Here is a 20,291-nt window from a genome sequence, read left to right on the forward strand (position 1 = left end):
ATGAGCGTCGAGAGCCGTCAGCCTGCATAGACCTGCCAGAGTCCCTCAGCCAGGATCTGCCAGAGTATATCAGCCGGGACCTGCCCCTTATCCCGGTGCTGCCCCTTGTTCCGGTGCTGCCCCTTGTCCCGGTGCTGCCCCTTATCCCGGTGCTGCCCCTTGTCCCGGTGCTGCCCCTTGTGCTGGTCTTTATCCTGGTGCTGCCCCTTATCCTGGTGCTGCCCCTTGTCCCGGTGCTGCCCCTTGTCCCGGTGCTGCCCCTTGTCCCGGTGCTGCCCTTTCTCCTGGTGCTGGCCGTTTATTTAGGGGATGTGAGTTTTAGGGTGGTCATTGGGAGGGGAAGACAGAAGCAGGGAGTGACTATGGTGGTGTGGGGACAGCGTCCTGAGCCGGAGCCACCACCGTGGTCAACTGCCCACCCAGACCCTCCCCTGGACTTTGTGCTGGTGCGCCCGGCGTTCGCACCTTGAGGGGGGGGTTCTGTAACGGTCCTGACCTGTTTTATGTTGTTTTTTATGTGTTTATGGTCAGGGCATGTGTTTTGGGTGGGCAGTCTATGTTATCTGTTTCTATGTTGGTTTTGGGTTGCCTGGTATGGCTCTTGATTAGAGGCAGGTGGTTTGCATTTTCCTCTAATTAAGAGTCATATTTAGGTAGGGCGTTCTCACTGTTTGTTTGTGGGTGATTGTCTCCTGTGTCGTGTCGATGTATGTACCATACGGGACTGTTTGGCTGTTCGTTTTTCGTTTCGATGTCGTCTGTTTCCTGTCCGTGAGTTTACGTGTAGTTATGTAAGTTTATGTTCAGGTTTCGTCAACGTCGTTTTCTTGTTTTGTAAATTTGAAAGTGTTTTGTGTTTCGTGTTGCCATCGTCGTATTTATAATAAAGATGGCTTATTTCCCTGAAGCTGCATTTTGGTCTGATGATCCTTCTCTCCTCTCCTCGTCTGAGGATGAGGAGAGCGACAGCCGTTACAGAATATTTAGCCATGGAGCAGAGAGAATATTTAGCCATGGAGCAGAGAGAATATTTAGCCATGGAGCAGAGATAATATTTAGCCATGGAGCAGAGAGAATATTTAGCCATGGGGCGGAGAGAATATTTAGCCATGGGCAGGAGAGAATATTTAGCCATGGAGCAGAGTGAATATTTAGCCATGGAGCAGAGAGAATATTTAGCCATGGGGCAGAGAGAATATTTAGCCATGGGCAGGAGAGAATATTTAGCCATGGGCAGGAGAGAATATTTAGCCATGGGGCAGAGAGAATATTTAGCCATGGGCAGGAGAGAATATTTAGCCATGGAGCAGAGAGAATATTTAGTCATGGAGCAGAGAGAATATTTAGTCATGGAGCAGAGATAATATTTAGCCATGGAGCAGAGATAATATTTAGCCATGGAGCAGAGAGAATATTTAGTCATGGAGCAGAGATAATATTTAGCCATGGAGCAGAGATAATATTTAGCCATGGGGCAGAGATAATATTTAGGAGCAGAGAGAACAATGTGCAGTTTTTAAGATGATATCCGATTATCAATGAGGCCCCTCAGTCAGTAATTTGACCAGGATTACTTTAAAGTTTAGATAGCTGGCAGCTAGACTCACTCTAACATGTTAGCTGACATTGGCTAACTGAGTAACTGTCAGTGACTGGCATAAAAAGAGAAAAACTGCTGATCTACAACCACATTTCAAAATTGCACCTTGGGTATTCTACTATTGTAACTCTCAACAGTAAATTAAGACCACGACAGAGTTCCCAATTTCCCATCCCTGGTCTAAATTGAATTGGACCCCTCACCCCCCCACCACCACCCCAGCCCCAAGTCTTGGTCTCGACTCAGACTCGATTTGCGCCGGTCTTGAAACAGTCTCGAACACAACACTGCCTGTCACTAGTCATGGCTTCTTCATCCATAACAACCACAACCAAATCAGTGGAGAGATATGTGGAGGGGCTGGTTGCTATAGAATGCCTACATGTGAATGATAGCATATTGTTGGAACATTTCATTATATACATAACATGCAGTGGATTTAGATGGCTACTACTGTTATGAATGGATGTTTTGTTAAGAATGGATAACATTGTTATGAATGGATAACATTGTTAAGAATGGATGTTTTGGAGCTTTGCAACAAGTAAGTTATGTATTTACTGTAATTCAGCTTTTAAGTGCCAACGTCATGAATAAACTAAGTAAAGCTGAGACTGAGGGAACGACCCAGTCTGTTACAGGCTTTTACATTTATATTTCAAGGTTGGATGTTATCACGTTAACACATTGGTGTCACCTCCTTAGTCAGAAGGTGTTTTACCTGTGCTGGCCCAGTGGTTATTTAATAGTGGCTGGCCCAGTGGATATTTAATAGTGGCTGGCCCAGTGGTTATTTAATAGTGGCTGGCCCAGTGGATATTTAATAGTGGCTGGCCCAGTGGTTATTTAATAGTGGCTGGCCCAGTGGTTATTTAATAGTGGCTGGCCCAGTGGTTATTTAATAGTGGCTGGCCCAGTGGTTATTTAATAGTGGCTGGCCCAGTGGATATTTAATAGTGGCTGGCCCAGTGGATATTTAATAGTGGCTGGCCCAATGGATATTTAAGTGGCTGGCCCAGTGGTTATTTAATAGTGGCTGGCCCAGTGGTTATTTAATAGTGGCTGGCCCAGTGGTTATTTAATAGTGGCTGGCCCAGTGGTTATTTAATAGTGGCTGGCCCAGTTGTTATTTAATAGTGGCTGGCCCAGTGGATATTTAATAGTGGCTGGCCCAGTGGATATTTAATAGTGGCTGGCCCAGTGGTTATTTAATAGTGGCTGGCCCAGTGGATATTTAATAGTGGCTGGCCCAGTGGTTATTTAATAGTGGCTGGCCCAGTGGTTATTTAATAGTGGCTGGCCCAGTTGTTATTTAATAGTGGCTGGCCCAGTGGTTATTTAATAGTGGCTGGCCCAGTGGATATTTAATAGTGGCTGGCCCAGTGGTTATTTAATAGTGGCTGGCCCAGTGGATATTTAATAGTGGCTGGCCCAGTGGTTATTTAATAGTGGCTGGCCCAGTGGTTATTTAATAGTGGCTGGCCCAGTGGTTATTTAATAGTGGCTGGCCCAGTGGTTATTTAATAGTGGCTGGCCCAGTGGTTATTTAATAGTGGCTGGCCCAGTGGTTATTTAATAGTGGCTGGCCCAGTGGTTATTTAATAGTGGCTGGCCCAGTGGATATTTAATAGTGGCTGGCCCAATGGATATTTAAGTGGCTGGCCCAGTGGTTATTTAATAGTGGCTGGCCCAGTGGATATTTAATAGTGGCTGGCCCAGTGGATATTTAATAGTGGCTGGCCCAGTGGATATTTAATAGTGGCAGGCCCAGTGGATATTTAATAGTGGCTGGCCCAGTGGTTATTTAATAGTGGCTGGCCCAGTGGATATTTAATAGTGGCAGGCCCAGTGGATATTTAATAGTGGCTGGCCCAGTGGTTATTTAATAGTGGCTGGCCCAATGGATATTTAATAGTGGCTGGCCCAGTGGATATTTAATAGTGGCTGGCCCAGTGGTTATTTAATAGTGGCTGGCCCAGTTGTTATTTAATAGTGGCTGGCCCAGTGGATATTTAATAGTGGCTGGCTCAGTGGATATTTAATAGTGGCTGGCTCAGTGGATATTTAATAGTGGCTGGCCCAGGGTTATTTAATAGTGGCTGGCCCAGTGGATATTTAATAGTGGCTGGCCCAGTGGTTATTTAATAGTGGCTGGCCCAGTGGTTATTTAATAGTGGCTGGCCCAATGGATATTTAATAGTGGCAGGCCCAGTGGATATTTAATAGTGGCTGGCCCAGTGGTTATTTAATAGTGGCTGGCCCAGTGGTTATTTAATAGTGGCTGGCCCAGTGGATATTTAATAGTGGCTGGCCCAGTGGATATTTAATAGTGGCTGGCCCAGTGGATATTTAATAGTGGCTGGCCCAGTAGATATTTAATAGTGGCAGGCCCAGTAGATATTTAATAGTGGCAGGCCCAGTGGATATTTAATAGTGGCTGGCCCAATGGATATTTAATAGTGGCTGGTCCAGTGGATATTTAATAGTGGCTGGCCCAGTGGATCTTTAATAGTGGCAGGCCCAGTGGATATTTAATAGTGGCTGGCCCAGGAGATATTTAATAGTGGCTGGCCCAGGGTTATTTAATAGTGGCTGGCCCAGTGGATTATTTAATAGTGGCTGGCCCAGGGTTATTTAATAGTGGCTGGCCCAGGGTTATTTAATAGTGGCTGGCCCAGTGGTTATTTAATAGTGGCTGGCCCAGTGGTTATTTAATAGTGGCTGGCCCAGTGGTTATTTAATAGTGGCTGGCCCAGTGGATATTTAATAGTGGCTGGCCCAGTAGATATTTAATAGTGGCTGGCCCAGTGGATATTTAATAGTGGCTGGCCCAGGAGATATTTAATAGTGGCTGGCCCAGGAGATATTTAATAGTGGCTGGCCCAGGAGATATTTAATAGTGGCTGGCCCAGTGGACATTTAATAGTGGCTGGCCCAGTGGACATTTAATAGTGGCTGGCCCAGTGGATATTTAATAGTGGCTGGCCCAGTGGATATTTAATAGTGTCTGGCCCAGGAGATATTTAATAGTGGCTGGCCCAGTGGATATTTAATAGTGGCTGGCCCAGTGGTTATTTAATAGTGGCTGGCCCAGTGGTTATTTAATAGTGGCTGGCCCAGTGGTTATTTAATAGTGGCTGGCCCAGTGGTTATTTAATAGTGGCTGGCCCAGTGGTTATTTAATAGTGGCTGGCCCAGTGGTTATTTAATAGTGGCTGGCCCAGTGGTTATTTAATAGTGGCTGGCCCAATGGTTATTTAATAGTGGCTGGCCCAGTGGATTATTTAATAGCGGCTGGCCCAGTGGATTATTTAATAGCGGCTGGCCCAGGGTTATTTAATAGCGGCTGGCCCAGTGGATATTTAATAGCGGCTGGCCCAGTGGATATTTAATAGTGGCTGGCCCAGGTGATATTTAATAGTGGCTGGCCCAATAGTTATTTAATAGTGGCTGGCCCAGTGGATTATTTAATAGTGGCTGGCCCAGGAGATATTTAATAGTGGCTGGCCCAGTGGACATTTAATAGTGGCTGGCCCAGTGGACATTTAATAGTGGCTGGCCCAGTGGACATTTAATAGTGGCTGGCCCAGTGGATATTTAATAGTGGCTGGCCCAGTGGATATTTAATAGTGGCTGGCCCAGGAGATATTTAATAGTGTCTGGCCCAGGAGATATTTAATTGAGGCTGGCCCAGTGGATATTTAATAGTGGCTGGCCCAGTGGTTATTTAATAGTGGCTGGCCCAGTGGTTATTTAATAGTGGCTGGCCCAGTGGTTATTTAATAGTGGCTGGCCCAGTGGTTATTTAATAGTGGCTGGCCCAGTGGTTATTTAATAGTGGCTGGCCCAGTGGTTATTTAATAGTGGCTGGCCCAGTGGTTATTTAATAGTGGCTGGCCCAGTGGTTATTTAATAGTGGCTGGCCCAGTGGTTATTTAATAGTGGCTGGCCCAGTGGTTATTTAATAGTGGCTGGCCCAATGGTTATTTAATAGTGGCTGGCCCAGTGGATTATTTAATAGTGGCTGGCCCAGGGTTATTTAATAGCGGCTGGCCCAGTGGATATTTAATAGCGGCTGGCCCAGTGGATATTTAATAGCGGCTGGCCCAGGTGATATTTAATAGTGGCTGGCCCAATAGTTATTTAATAGTGGCTGGCCCAGTGGATTATTTAATAGTGGCTGGCCCAGGGTTATTTAATAGTGGCTGGCCCAGGAGATATTTAATAGTGGCTGGCCCAGTGGACATTTAATAGTGGCTGGCCCAGTGGACATTTAATAGTGGCTGGCCCAGTGGATATTTAATAGTGGCTGGCCCAGTGGATATTTAATAGTGGCTGGCCCAGGAGATATTTAATAGTGTCTGGCCCAGGAGATATTTAATTGAGGCTGGCCCAGTGGATATTTAATAGTGGCTGGCCCAGTGGTTATTTAATAGTGGCTGGCCCAGTGGTTATTTAATAGTGGCTGGCCCAGTGGTTATTTAATAGTGGCTGGCCCAGTGGTTATTTAATAGTGGCTGGCCCAGTGGTTATTTAATAGTGGCTGGCCCAGTGGTTATTTAATAGTGGCTGGCCCAGTGGTTATTTAATAGTGGCTGGCCCAATGGTTATTTAATAGTGGCTGGCCCAGTGGATTATTTAATAGTGGCTGGCCCAGGGTTATTTAATAGTGGCTGGCCCAGTGGTTATTTAATAGTGGCTGGCCCAGTGGTTATTTAATAGTGGCTGGCCCAGTGGTTATTTAATAGTGGCTGGCCCAGTGGTTATTTAATAGTGGCTGGCCCAGTGGATATTTAATAGTGGCTGGCCCAGTAGATATTTAATAGTGGCTGGCCCAGTGGATATTTAATAGTGGCTGGCCCAGGTGATATTTAATAGTGGCTGGCCCAGGTGATATTTAATAGTGGCTGGCCCATGTGATATTTAATAGTGGCTGGCCCAGGAGATATTTAATAGTGGCTGGCCCAGGAGATATTTAATAGTGGCTGGCCCAGGAGATATTTAATAGTGGCTGGCCCAGGAGATATTTAATAGTGGCTGGCCCAGGAGATATTTAATAGTGGCTGGCCCAGTGGATATTTAATAGTGGCTGGCCCAGTGGACATTTAATAGTGGCTGGCCCAGTGGTTATTTAATAGTGGCTGGCCCAGTGGATATTTAATAGTGGCTGGCCCAGTGGATATTTAATAGTGTCTGGCCCAGGAGATATTTAATAGTGTCTGGCCCAGGAGATATTTAATAGAGGCTGGCCCAGTGGATATTTAATAGTGGCTGGCCCAGGGTTATTTAATAGTGGCTGGCCCAGTGGTTATTTAATAGTGGCTGGCCCAGTGGTTATTTAATAGTGGCTGGCCCAGTGGTTATTTAATAGTGGCTGGCCCAGTGGTTATTTAATAGTGGCTGGCCCAGTGGTTATTTAATAGTGGCTGGCCCAGTGGTTATTTAATAGTGGCTGGCCCAATAGTTATTTAATAGTGGCTGGCCCAGTGGATTATTTAATAGTGGCTGGCAAGGGGTTATTTAATAGTGGCTGGCCCAGTGGTTATTTAATAGTGGCTGGCCCAGTGGTTATTTAATAGTGGCTGGCCCAGTGGTTATTTAATAGTGGCTGGCCCAGTGGATATTTAATAGTGGCTGGCCCAGTAGATATTTAATAGTGGCTGGCCCAGTGGATATTTAATAGTGGCTGGCCCAGGTGATATTTAATAGTGGCTGGCCCAGGTGATATTTAATAGTGGCTGGCCCATGTGATATTTAATAGTGGCTGGCCCAGGAGATATTTAATAGTGGCTGGCCCAGGAGATATTTAATAGTGGCTGGCCCAGGAGATATTTAATAGTGGCTGGCCCAGGAGATATTTAATAGTGGCTGGCCCAGGAGATATTTAATAGTGGCTGGCCCAGGAGATATTTAATAGTGGCTGGCCCAGGAGATATTTAATAGTGGCTGGCCCAGGAGATATTTAATAGTGGCTGGCCCAGTGGATATTTAATAGTGGCTGGCCCAGTGGACATTTAATAGTGGCTGGCCCAGTGGTTATTTAATAGTGGCTGGCCCAGTGGATATTTAATAGTGGCTGGCCCAGTGGATATTTAATAGTGTCTGGCCCAGGAGATATTTAATAGTGTCTGGCCCAGGAGATATTTAATAGAGGCTGGCCCAGTGGATATTTAATAGTGGCTGGCCCAGGGTTATTTAATAGTGGCTGGCCCAGTGGTTATTTAATAGTGGCTGGCCCAGTGGTTATTTAATAGTGGCTGGCCCAGTGGTTATTTAATAGTGGCTGGCCCAGTGGTTATTTAATAGTGGCTGGCCCAGTGGTTATTTAATAGTGGCTGGCCCAATAGTTATTTAATAGTGGCTGGCCCAGTGGATATTTAATAGTGGCTGGCCCAGTGGATTATTTAATAGTGGCTGGCAAGGGGTTATTTAATAGTGGCTGGCCCAGTGGTTATTTAATAGTGGCTGGCCCAGTGGTTATTTAATAGTGGCTGGCCCAGTGGTTATTTAATAGTGGCTGGCCCAGTGGATATTTAATAGTGGCTGGCCCAGTAGATATTTAATAGTGGCTGGCCCAGTGGATATTTAATAGTGGCTGGCCCAGGTGATATTTAATAGTGGCTGGCCCAGGTGATATTTAATAGTGGCTGGCCCATGTGATATTTAATAGTGGCTGGCCCATGTGATATTTAATAGTGGCTGGCCCAGGAGATATTTAATAGTGGCTGGCCCAGGAGATATTTAATAGTGGCTGGCCCAGGAGATATTTAATAGTGGCTGGCCCAGGAGATATTTAATAGTGGCTGGCCCAGGAGATATTTAATAGTGGCTGGCCCAGGAGATATTTAATAGTGGCTGGCCCAGGAGATATTTAATAGTGGCTGGCCCAGTGGACATTTAATAGTGGCTGGCCCAGTGGACATTTAATAGTGGCTGGCCCAGTGGACATTTAATAGTGGCTGGCCCAGTGGACATTTAATAGTGGCTGGCCCAGTGGACATTTAATAGTGGCTGGCCCAGTGGACATTTAATAGTGGCTGGCCCAGTGGACATTTAATAGTGGCTGGCCCAGTGGTTATTTAATAGTGGCTGGCCCAGTGGTTATTTAATAGTGGCTGGCCCAGTGGTTATTTAATAGTGGCTGGCCCAGTGGTTATTTAATAGTGGCTGGCCCAGGGTTATTTAATAGTGGCTGGCCCAGTGGATATTTAATAGTGGCTGGCCCAGTGGATATTTAATAGTGGCTGGCCCAGTGGATATTTAATAGTGGCTGGCCCAGGGTTATTTAATAGTGGCTGGCCCAGTAGTTATTTAATAGTGGCTGGCCCAGTGGTTATTTAATAGTGGCTGGCCCAGTGGTTATTTAATAGTGGCTGGCCCAGTGGATATTTAATAGTGGCTGGCTCAGTGGATATTTAATAGTGGCTGGCTCAGTGGATATTTAATAGTGGCTGGCCCAGGGTTATTTAATAGTGGCTGGCCCAGTGGATATTTAATAGTGGCTGGCCCAGTGGTTATTTAATAGTGGCTGGCCCAGTGGTTATTTAATAGTGGCTGGCCCAGTGGATATTTAATAGTGGCTGGCCCAGTGGATATTTAATAGTGGCTGGCCCAGTGGATATTTAATAGTGGCTGGCCCAGTGGATATTTAATAGTGGCTGGCCCAGTAGATATTTAATAGTGGCAGGCCCAGTGGATATTTAATAGTGGCTGGCCCAATGGATATTTAATAGTGGCTGGCCCAGTGGATATTTAATAGTGGCTGGCCCAGTGGATATTTAATAGTGGCTGGCCCAGTGGATATTTAATAGTGGCTGGCCCAGTGGATATTTAATAGTGGCTGGCCCAGTGGATATTTAATAGTGGCTGGCCCAGTGGATATTTAATAGTGGCTGGCCCAGGTGATATTTAATAGTGGCTGGCCCAGGTGATATTTAATAGTGGCTGGCCCAGGAGATATTTAATAGTGGCTGGCCCAGGAGATATTTAATAGTGGCTGGCCCAGGAGATATTTAATAGTGGCTGGCCCAGGAGATATTTAATAGTGGCTGGCCCAGGAGATATTTAATAGTGGCTGGCCCAGGAGATATTTAATAGTGGCTGGCCCAGGAGATATTTAATAGTGGCTGGCCCAGGAGATATTTAATAGTGGCTGGCCCAGGTGATATTTAATAGTGGCTGGCCCAATAGTTATTTAATAGTGGCTGGCCCAGTGGATTATTTAATAGTGGCTGGCCCAGGGTTATTTAATAGTGGCTGGCCCAGGAGATATTTAATAGTGGCTGGCCCAGTGGACATTTAATAGTGGCTGGCCCAGTGGACATTTAATAGTGGCTGGCCCAGTGGATATTTAATAGTGGCTGGCCCAGTGGATATTTAATAGTGGCTGGCCCAGGAGATATTTAATAGTGTCTGGCCCAGGAGATATTTAATTGAGGCTGGCCCAGTGGATATTTAATAGTGGCTGGCCCAGTGGTTATTTAATAGTGGCTGGCCCAGAGGTTATTTAATAGTGGCTGGCCCAGTGGTTATTTAATAGTGGCTGGCCCAGTGGTTATTTAATAGTGGCTGGCCCAGTGGTTATTTAATAGTGGCTGGCCCAGTGGTTATTTAATAGTGGCTGGCCCAGTGGTTATTTAATAGTGGCTGGCCCAATGGTTATTTAATAGTGGCTGGCCCAGTGGATTATTTAATAGTGGCTGGCCCAGGGTTATTTAATAGTGGCTGGCCCAGTGGTTATTTAATAGTGGCTGGCCCAGTGGTTATTTAATAGTGGCTGGCCCAGTGGTTATTTAATAGTGGCTGGCCCAGTGGATATTTAATAGTGGCTGGCCCAGTAGATATTTAATAGTGGCTGGCCCAGTGGATATTTAATAGTGGCTGGCCCAGGTGATATTTAATAGTGGCTGGCCCAGGTGATATTTAATAGTGGCTGGCCCATGTGATATTTAATAGTGGCTGGCCCATGTGATATTTAATAGTGGCTGGCCCAGGAGATATTTAATAGTGGCTGGCCCAGGAGATATTTAATAGTGGCTGGCCCAGGAGATATTTAATAGTGGCTGGCCCAGGAGATATTTAATAGTGGCTGGCCCAGGAGATATTTAATAGTGGCTGGCCCAGGAGATATTTAATAGTGGCTGGCCCAGGAGATATTTAATAGTGGCTGGCCCAGTGGATATTTAATAGTGGCTGGCCCAGTGGACATTTAATAGTGGCTGGCCCAGTGGTTATTTAATAGTGGCTGGCCCAGTGGATATTTAATAGTGGCTGGCCCAGTGGATATTTAATAGTGTCTGGCCCAGGAGATATTTAATAGTGTCTGGCCCAGGAGATATTTAATAGAGGCTGGCCCAGTGGATATTTAATAGTGGCTGGCCCAGGGTTATTTAATAGTGGCTGGCCCAGTGGTTATTTAATAGTGGCTGGCCCAGTGGTTATTTAATAGTGGCTGGCCCAGTGGTTATTTAATAGTGGCTGGCCCAGTGGTTATTTAATAGTGGCTGGCCCAGTGGTTATTTAATAGTGGCTGGCCCAATAGTTATTTAATAGTGGCTGGCCCAGTGGATATTTAATAGTGGCTGGCCCAGTGGATTATTTAATAGTGGCTGGCAAGGGGTTATTTAATAGTGGCTGGCCCAGTGGTTATTTAATAGTGGCTGGCCCAGTGGTTATTTAATAGTGGCTGGCCCAGTGGTTATTTAATAGTGGCTGGCCCAGTGGATATTTAATAGTGGCTGGCCCAGTAGATATTTAATAGTGGCTGGCCCAGTGGATATTTAATAGTGGCTGGCCCAGGTGATATTTAATAGTGGCTGGCCCAGGTGATATTTAATAGTGGCTGGCCCATGTGATATTTAATAGTGGCTGGCCCATGTGATATTTAATAGTGGCTGGCCCAGGAGATATTTAATAGTGGCTGGCCCAGGAGATATTTAATAGTGGCTGGCCCAGGAGATATTTAATAGTGGCTGGCCCAGGAGATATTTAATAGTGGCTGGCCCAGGAGATATTTAATAGTGGCTGGCCCAGGAGATATTTAATAGTGGCTGGCCCAGGAGATATTTAATAGTGGCTGGCCCAGGAGATATTTAATAGTGGCTGGCCCAGTGGACATTTAATAGTGGCTGGCCCAGTGGACATTTAATAGTGGCTGGCCCAGTGGACATTTAATAGTGGCTGGCCCAGTGGACATTTAATAGTGGCTGGCCCAGTGGACATTTAATAGTGGCTGGCCCAGTGGTTATTTAATAGTGGCTGGCCCAGTGGTTATTTAATAGTGGCTGGCCCAGTGGTTATTTAATAGTGGCTGGCCCAGTGGTTATTTAATAGTGGCTGGCCCAGGGTTATTTAATAGTGGCTGGCCCAGTGGATATTTAATAGTGGCTGGCCCAGTGGATATTTAATAGTGGCTGGCCCAGTGGATATTTAATAGTGGCTGGCCCAGGGTTATTTAATAGTGGCTGGCCCAGTGGTTATTTAATAGTGGCTGGCCCAGTGGTTATTTAATAGTGGCTGGCCCAGTGGATATTTAATAGTGGCTGGCCCAGTGGATATTTAATAGTGGCTGGCTCAGTGGATATTTAATAGTGGCTGGCTCAGTGGATATTTAATAGTGGCTGGCCCAGGGTTATTTAATAGTGGCTGGCCCAGTGGATATTTAATAGTGGCTGGCCCAGTGGTTATTTAATAGTGGCTGGCCCAGTGGTTATTTAATAGTGGCTGGCCCAGTGGATATTTAATAGTGGCTGGCCCAGTGGATATTTAATAGTGGCTGGCCCAGTGGATATTTAATAGTGGCTGGCCCAGTGGATATTTAATAGTGGCTGGCCCAGTAGATATTTAATAGTGGCAGGCCCAGTGGATATTTAATAGTGGCTGGCCCAATGGATATTTAATAGTGGCTGGCCCAGTGGATATTTAATAGTGGCTGGCCCAGTGGATATTTAATAGTGGCTGGCCCAGTGGATATTTAATAGTGGCTGGCCCAGTGGATATTTAATAGTGGCTGGCCCAGTGGATATTTAATAGTGGCTGGCCCAGTGGATATTTAATAGTGGCTGGCCCAGGTGATATTTAATAGTGGCTGGCCCAGGTGATATTTAATAGTGGCTGGCCCAGGAGATATTTAATAGTGGCTGGCCCAGGAGATATTTAATAGTGGCTGGCCCAGGAGATATTTAATAGTGGCTGGCCCAGGAGATATTTAATAGTGGCTGGCCCAGGAGATATTTAATAGAGGCTGGCCCAGGAGATATTTAATAGTGGCTGGCCCAGGAGATATTTAATAGTGGCTGGCCCAGGAGATATTTAATAGTGGCTGGACTAGTGGATATTTAATAGTGGCTGGCCCAGTGGACATTTAATAGTGGCTGGCCCAGTGGACATTTAATAGTGGCTGGCCCAGTGGTTATTTAATAGTGGCTGGCCCAGTGGATATTTAATAGTGGCTGGCCCAGGAGATATTTAATAGTGTCTGGCCCAGGAGATATTTAATAGAGGCTGGCCCAGTGGATATTTAATAGTGGCTGGCCCAGGGTTATTTAATAGTGGCTGGCCCAGGGTTATTTAATAGTGGCTGGCCCAGTGGTTATTTAATAGTGGCTGGCCCAGTGGTTATTTAATAGTGGCTGGCCCAGTGGTTATTTAATAGTGGCTGGCCCAGTGGTTATTTAATAGTGGCTGGCCCAGTGGTTATTTAATAGTGGCTGGCCCAATAGTTATTTAATAGTGGCTGGCCCAATGAATATTTAATAGTGGCTGGCCCAGTGGATTATTTAATAGTGGCTGGCCCAGGGTTATTTAATAGTGGCTGGCCCAGTGGTTATTTAATAGTGGCTGGCCCAGTGGTTATTTAATAGTGGCTGGCCCAGTGGTTATTTAATAGTGGCTGGCCCAGTGGATATTTAATAGTGGCTGGCCCAGTAGATATTTAATAGTGGCTGGCCCAGTGGATATTTAATAGTGGCTGGCCCAGGTGATATTTAATTGTGGCTGGCCCAGGTGATATTTAATAGTGGCTGGCCCATGTGATATTTAATAGTGGCTGGCCCAGGAGATATTTAATAGTGGCTGGCCCAGGAGATATTTAATAGTGGCTGGCCCAGGAGATATTTAATAGTGGCTGGCCCAGGAGATATTTAATAGTGGCTGGCCCAGGAGATATTTAATAGTGGCTGGTCTAGTGGATATTTAATAGTGGCTGGCCCAGAGGACATTTAATAGTGGCTGGCCCAGTGGACATTTAATAGTGGCTGGCCCAGTGGACATTTAATAGTGGCTGGCCCAGTGGTTATTTAATAGTGGCTGGCCCAGGGTTATTTAATAGTGGCTGGCCCAGTGGATATTTAATAGTGGCTGGCCCAGTGGATATTTAATAGTGGCTGGCCCAGTGGATATTTAATAGTGGCTGGCCCAGGGTTATTTAATAGTGGCTGGCCCAGTGGTTATTTAATAGTGGCTGGCCCAGTGGATATTTAATAGTGGCTGGCCCAGTGGATATTTAATAGTGGCTGGCCCAGTGGATATTTAATAGTGGCTGGCCCAGGGTTATTTAATAGTGGCTGGCCCAGGGTTATGTAATAGTGGCTGGCCCAGGGTTATGTAATAGTGGCTGGCCCAGGGTTATGTAATAGTGGCTGGCCCAGTGCTCCAGCTGTCTGGAGAGACAGTGGAGGCTTAACACCTTTAGTTGGCTCTCCCCATTTTGATTTCTAACAAACAAAAACAAAATCTGATTTTTCCCTGTTCTGCTCCACTTTGTGGTCTCCTTCCTGTCTAAGTTTGGTGTTGGTTTTAATTTTGTTTGCCTCTTCTTGGGCACATTTTAGTGGGTGCTCATGGTGGGTGTCTTTTAGGTCCCAGTTGTTGCAACTTTCAGTAGACACCTTCATGAGTGTTTTTCAGAACCCATCCTAAAACCCCACCTGTTTCGTTTTGGTTGTTGTTAGTTTCCCCTTCTGTTTGACAACATTTTTGTGGGGTTTCTTGCTTGGGAATGTAACGCGTATGTCAGGGTTGTGTGCGGAGAATATTTGGAGTCAAACGCAGGACACAGTGTTGAGCGAAACCACAGTGTTTTACTCAAAATAAATGCACAATTCCACAAATGGAAAATAAACAGATACATACACGTATCAACTACAAACACCTAACGCACAAACAATCACGGACAAAACAGAAATGAAAGCCAGAGGGTTAAATAGGGAACATGGGGGAATTGAAACCAGGTGTGTATAATACAGACAAAACAAAACTGAAAAATGGATCGATGGTGACTAGAAAGCCGGTGACGTCGACCGCCGAACACCACCCGAACAAGGAGAGGGGCCGACTTCGGCGGAAGTCGTGACAGCGTACCATGGGACTGGAGTGTATTCATTAGTGCACACTTTTCTAACTGTACCAAAATGTTTTGCAACAGAAAAAGTTTCGCAATGAAAAGTTGTGTCTCTTATTTGGACAAGTTCATGTTAGTCCCTCCCCCCAAAAGACACAGTCCTGCAGTACCTACCGTGAAGCAGAAGATGCAGTCCTACAGTACCTACCATGAAGCAGAAGACAGTCCTGCAGTACCTACCGTGAAGCAGAAGATGCAGTCCTGCAGTACCTACCATGAAGCAGAAGACAGTCCTGCAGTACCTACCGTGAAGCAGAAGACAGTCCTACAGTACCTACCGTGAAGCAGAAGATGCAGTCCTGCAGTACCTACCATGAAGCAGAAGACAGTCCTGCAGTACCTACCATGAAGCAGAAGACAGTCCTACAGTACCTACCATGAAGCAAAAGACAGTCCTACAGTACCTACCGTGAAGCAGAAGATGCAGTCCTGCAGTACCTACCATGAAGCAAAAGACAGTCCTACAGTACCTACCGTGAAGCAGAAGACAGTCCTACAGTACCTACCGTGAAGCAGAAGACAGTCCTACAGTACCTACCATGAAGCAGAAGACAGTCCTGCAGTACCTACCGTGAAGCAGAAGACAGTCCTACAGTACCTACCGTGAAGCAGAAGACAGTCCTACAGTACCTACCATGAAGCAGAAGACAGTCCTACAGTACCTACCGTGAAGCAGAAGACAGTCCTACAGTACCTACCGTGAAGCAGAAGACAGTCCTACAGTACCTACCATGAAGCAGAAGATGCAGTCCTGCAGTACCTACCGTGAAGCAGAAGATGCAGTCTTACAGTACCTACCATGAAGCAGAAGACAGTCCTGCAGTACCTACCGTGAAGCAGAAGATGCAGTCCTGCAGTACCTACCATGAAGCAGAAGACAGTCCTGCAGTACCTACCGTGAAGCAGAAGACAGTCCTACAGTACCTACCGTGAAGCAGAAGATGCAGTCCTGCAGTACCTACCATGAAGCAGAAGACAGTCCTGCAGTACCTACCATGAAGCAGAAGACAGTCCTACAGTACCTACCATGAAGCAAAAGACAGTCCTACAGTACCTACCGTGAAGCAGAAGATGCAGTCCTGCAGTACCTACCATGAAGCAAAAGACAGTCCTACAGTACCTACCGTGAAGCAGAAGACAGTCCTACAGTACCTACCGTGAAGCAGAAGACAGTCCTACAGTACCTACCATGAAGCAGAAGACAGTCCTGCAGTACCTACCGTGAAGCAGAAGACAGTCCTACAGTACCTACCGTGAAGCAGAAGACAGTCCTACAGTACCTACCATGAAGCAGAAGACAGTCCTACAGTACCTACCGTGAAGCAGAAGACAGTCCTACAGTACCTACCGTGAAGCAGAAGACAGTCCTACAGTACCTACCGTGAAGCAGAAGACAGTCCTACAGTACCTACCATGAAGCAGAAGACAGTCCTACAGTACCTACCGTGAAGCAGAAGACAGTCCTGCAGTACCTACCGTGAAGCAGAAGACAGTCCTGCAGTACCTACCGTGAAGCAGAAGATGCAGTCCTGCAGTACCTACCATGAAGCAGAAGACAGTCCTGCAGTACCTACCGTGAAGCAGAAGACAGTCCTGCAGTACCTACCATGAAGCAGAAGACAGTCCTGCAGTACCTACCGTGAAGCAGAAGATGCAGTCCTGCAGTACCTACCATGAAGCAGAAGACAGTCCTGCAGTACCTACCGTGAAGCAGAAGACAGTCCTGCAGTACCTACCATGAAGCAGAAGACAGTCCTGCAGTACCTACCGTGAAGCAGAAGACAGTCCTGCAGTACCTACCGTGAAGTAGAAGATGCAGTCCTGCAGTACCTACCATGAAGCAAAAGATGCAGTCTTACAGTACCTACCATGAAGCAAAAGACAGTCCTGCAGTACCTACCATGAAGCAGAAGATGCAGTCTTACAGTACCTACCATGAAGCAAAAGACAGTCCTGCAGTACCTACCATGAAGCAAAAGACAGTCCTGCAGTACCTACCATGAAGCAAAAGACAGTCCTGCAGTACCTACCATGAAGCAGAAGATGCAGTCCTGCAGTACCTACCATGAAGCAGAAGATGCAGTCTTACAGTACCTACCATGAAGCAGAAGACAGTCCTGCAGTACCTACCATGAAGCAGAAGACAGTCCTACAGTACCTACCATGAAGCAGAAGACAGTCCTGCAGTACCTACCATGAAGCAGAAGACAGTCCTGCAGTACCTACCGTGAAGCAGAAGACAGTCCTGCAGTACCTACCGTGAAGCAGAAGACAGTCCTGCAGTACCTACCGTGAAGCAGAAGACAGTCCTGCAGTACCTACCGTGAAGCAGAAGACAGTCCTGCAGTACCTACCGTGAAGCAGAAGAAGTAGATGAGGACCAGACTAGCACACATGGCCAGGTTGGCTGCCAGAGAAAGGGGTGCCAGGTACTTCAGGTTTGGGGTGAACACCAGGAGTATAATGGCTGGCAGGAAACACAACATGTAGAGACGGGAGTCAAAGCTGGGGACGGTCACAGCCGTCTGGTTTCTGTGGCAGTTCATGGTTGTCCCGTTAGAAGCCTCCACCACCTGAAGGAAGAATGCCAAAGAATAGTGAACACATAATAGGGGTATCCTTCTCACACGTCATACCATCCTAAACTGTACTCTGCTGGATCTGGTATTTTCTTCATATTGCCCTTTCCAGCAAGGTGCAAGCAACTGATGGATAGTGATGGCTTTGGATTTCTGAACTTTAAATGTTATGAATCATTAGTTGTAATAGAGACCTGAGGGGTGCCATAGCCGAGGGGCTACACCAGAGGTTGATGGTTATCTGTAGGGGGTAGGTATATGGTGGGTGCAGTTAAGCTTGGAATGTACTGACTGTAGGGAAAACGATCACGTGGCAGGCATTGATAAGGGGAGAGAGCCATGGATTAGTGATGAAGGGGGTCCAGGTCAGGTCACATTAAGGGAGAAGGAAAATGTTATTGCCCGTATCACTTAGTTTCCTGCCTAGCAATAAAGATAATGTTTAGCGAGAAGGAGGAGACTCCACCCAAAGTGAGGTACAAATACCACCACTATTTTAAACATGTTTTTGTGGCTTCAGCAGTTCGATCCTTTGGGAAGAATAGCGTTGGTTTAAGCTTTCACAGTGTCCGCTGAGTTCTTACTCTGATAATTAAAACCTAACGGTTGGCGTTGTCGGCAGGATTCCCCATGATTTATAGTCAAACCAGAGAGTCCAGAGCTGGCAACAAACAAGGTAAGCACAGTTCCTACACCTGTTTCCACTCATTTTGACATCTTGGGGAGATGAGAATCGTAGGTTGAAAACTTATAGGATACGGATCTAGAAAGCCTGAGTTTATTCAGTAGGCCCATTGAGAAACGACCGGTCGTAAATATATGGTGTAGGGTGGGTTCCTTTAAGGATAGGTCCCAAGTGGAGGTTTTCCTCTGCAAGATCTGTAAAAGGGGACAAAAAGTCCCAGCTGCAGTGACAGTGAGGCAGTAGAGCGTATGTGGATATTGATAAGAAGGTTACCTATAAACTCTGAAGGAAAGCCACATGCATGGTTAAAAGAAAAGCAATAAGATATTCAAACACTGTTTGAGATTCGTGTAGGAACAATAGCAATAAGGAGAGAGGTTGGTTTATGGCCTATTGGGGCGGTGAACCGTGACAGATTATGTGGAAATACTAGGAAGACAAGTGTGAATTATTCTGGTAATGTGTGTTATCAACAACAGTGATATTTTGATGCGCAACACTTGAATAAGACATTGAGTCATCCGTATTCTCCAGTAATACATTTGCAGACGCTATAGTATTGGTTCTAACACAAGGTAATAAGTGCCATGACCAATTAATAGGCACAAATACCATAACTATTCTCTGGGGAAGTGGGTAGCGCTACCTTAGAAAATAGTTTATAGACAGTGGGTTTTATAGACGGGAGTGAAGAAATCTAAACACCGTGGACACCATGGGGAGAGGTTCAGGAATAATAACTATTGATATGGTGACAGACGGCTCCGATTCTCCCTGTAGAACAGAGCTAGAGGATTTTAATAAAGCCATGGAGGCGCTGAAAGAAGCGCAAGAGCATTCTACCAATTCGGCTCGAATATGGGAAACATTTTTTGCAAACTGGGTAAAAATTGGCCAGCTGTTGACGGAAAATGAAAATCAAATAAAAGAACTGAGAGATGCTGTTGTGCACAATGACGTCAATGAGAAATAGCAAGCTCAATATACAAGTGTTTTGATGTCAGCGTTTAATCAACAGAAGAGTATAACTGATACAAATGTAATTAGTAGATGTACTCAGCTTCAAAAAGACTGGGTACGTGAGTACATAGATACAATTTGTACTTCAGTTTTGATGGCAGGTTTGAAACCTGTGACCAAAATGGCAAATGCAGGGGCAGTGGATGAAATAGAGCAGGATGCTTTATGAGTGGAAAAAAAAAACCTCTGTTCACTTCACAGATGTGCAAGGGGTTAATACGGCCACAGGGAAAGTCACTAACTATAGTTTCAATGGCCAAGGTAAGACAAAGAAACGTAGAGAAAAAACATCAAAGCTGTGGGGCTGTTGGTCATTGGAAAAAGGAGTGTAAAGTAGGAAGGAAGCCTGCTATATATGGAAGAAACGCTGCCAAGCAAGCGTTTGCCTCTTTTTCAAAAGAGCAACAACAAATCCTCCTGAAAGTAGCGGGACAGGTAACTTCCACATAGCGGTGTATGGCCTCGGTACGATCAACCGTAGGTCATAGAGATTACAGTTTCTATGTGAAGGAAGACGTATGAGATCACGTCTTACAAAACTTTTTAATAGATGCCAGGATCAAATATCTCGGATTCCTTATGATGAGAAATTGGCTAAATTTGCCAAAGGAAAAAGGCATTTTGGGTTGAAGAATCTAGGCGAAATACCAGGGGGATGGATTCTAAAGATTAACATTATCTGGCAAAACACTCCTTGCAAACTCAGAAAACCTCGGGAGGTTTTTAATCTCATGAGACATTGTCATTTTTATTATGAAAAGATTTACATTTGATGTTGTCTTATTCTGAAATTGATTTCTAGAATGGACGAAAGGGTGGAGGGGTCACGAGGAATTAGCATAGGGGTACCACACGTAAAATAAACTTTACATTTCTTGTTCATGAACATGGTAGTGTGGTGGTTATGCAGAATCATGGGGGAAAGAGACCAGTGAATCGTTGGACTCGGTGGTGAGATAAAGTCGGCGTGTCTAAGGGTAGTACATGCTAAATAAAAGATCAATAAAG

General features: G+C 45.7%; 1 protein-coding gene across 3 annotated transcripts in view; it reads right to left on the bottom strand.

Moving 5' to 3' along the window:
- LOC129827433 (proton-coupled amino acid transporter 1-like) overlaps window positions 1-20,291 on the bottom strand; it is a 124,876-nt gene that overhangs the window by 73,618 nt on the left and 30,967 nt on the right. For all 3 annotated transcript variants that reach the window (XM_055888278.1, XM_055888276.1, XM_055888279.1), the window contains exon 8: window positions 17,354-17,572. In XM_055888278.1, coding sequence (XP_055744253.1) covers window positions 17,354-17,572 — 219 coding nt within the window. The remainder of the gene's footprint in view (window positions 1-17,353; window positions 17,573-20,291) is intronic.

The sequence above is a fragment of the Salvelinus fontinalis genome, chromosome 29, assembly GCF_029448725.1.
Source record: "Salvelinus fontinalis isolate EN_2023a chromosome 29, ASM2944872v1, whole genome shotgun sequence".
In the NCBI taxonomy this organism is placed as follows: Eukaryota; Metazoa; Chordata; class Actinopteri; order Salmoniformes; family Salmonidae; genus Salvelinus; species Salvelinus fontinalis.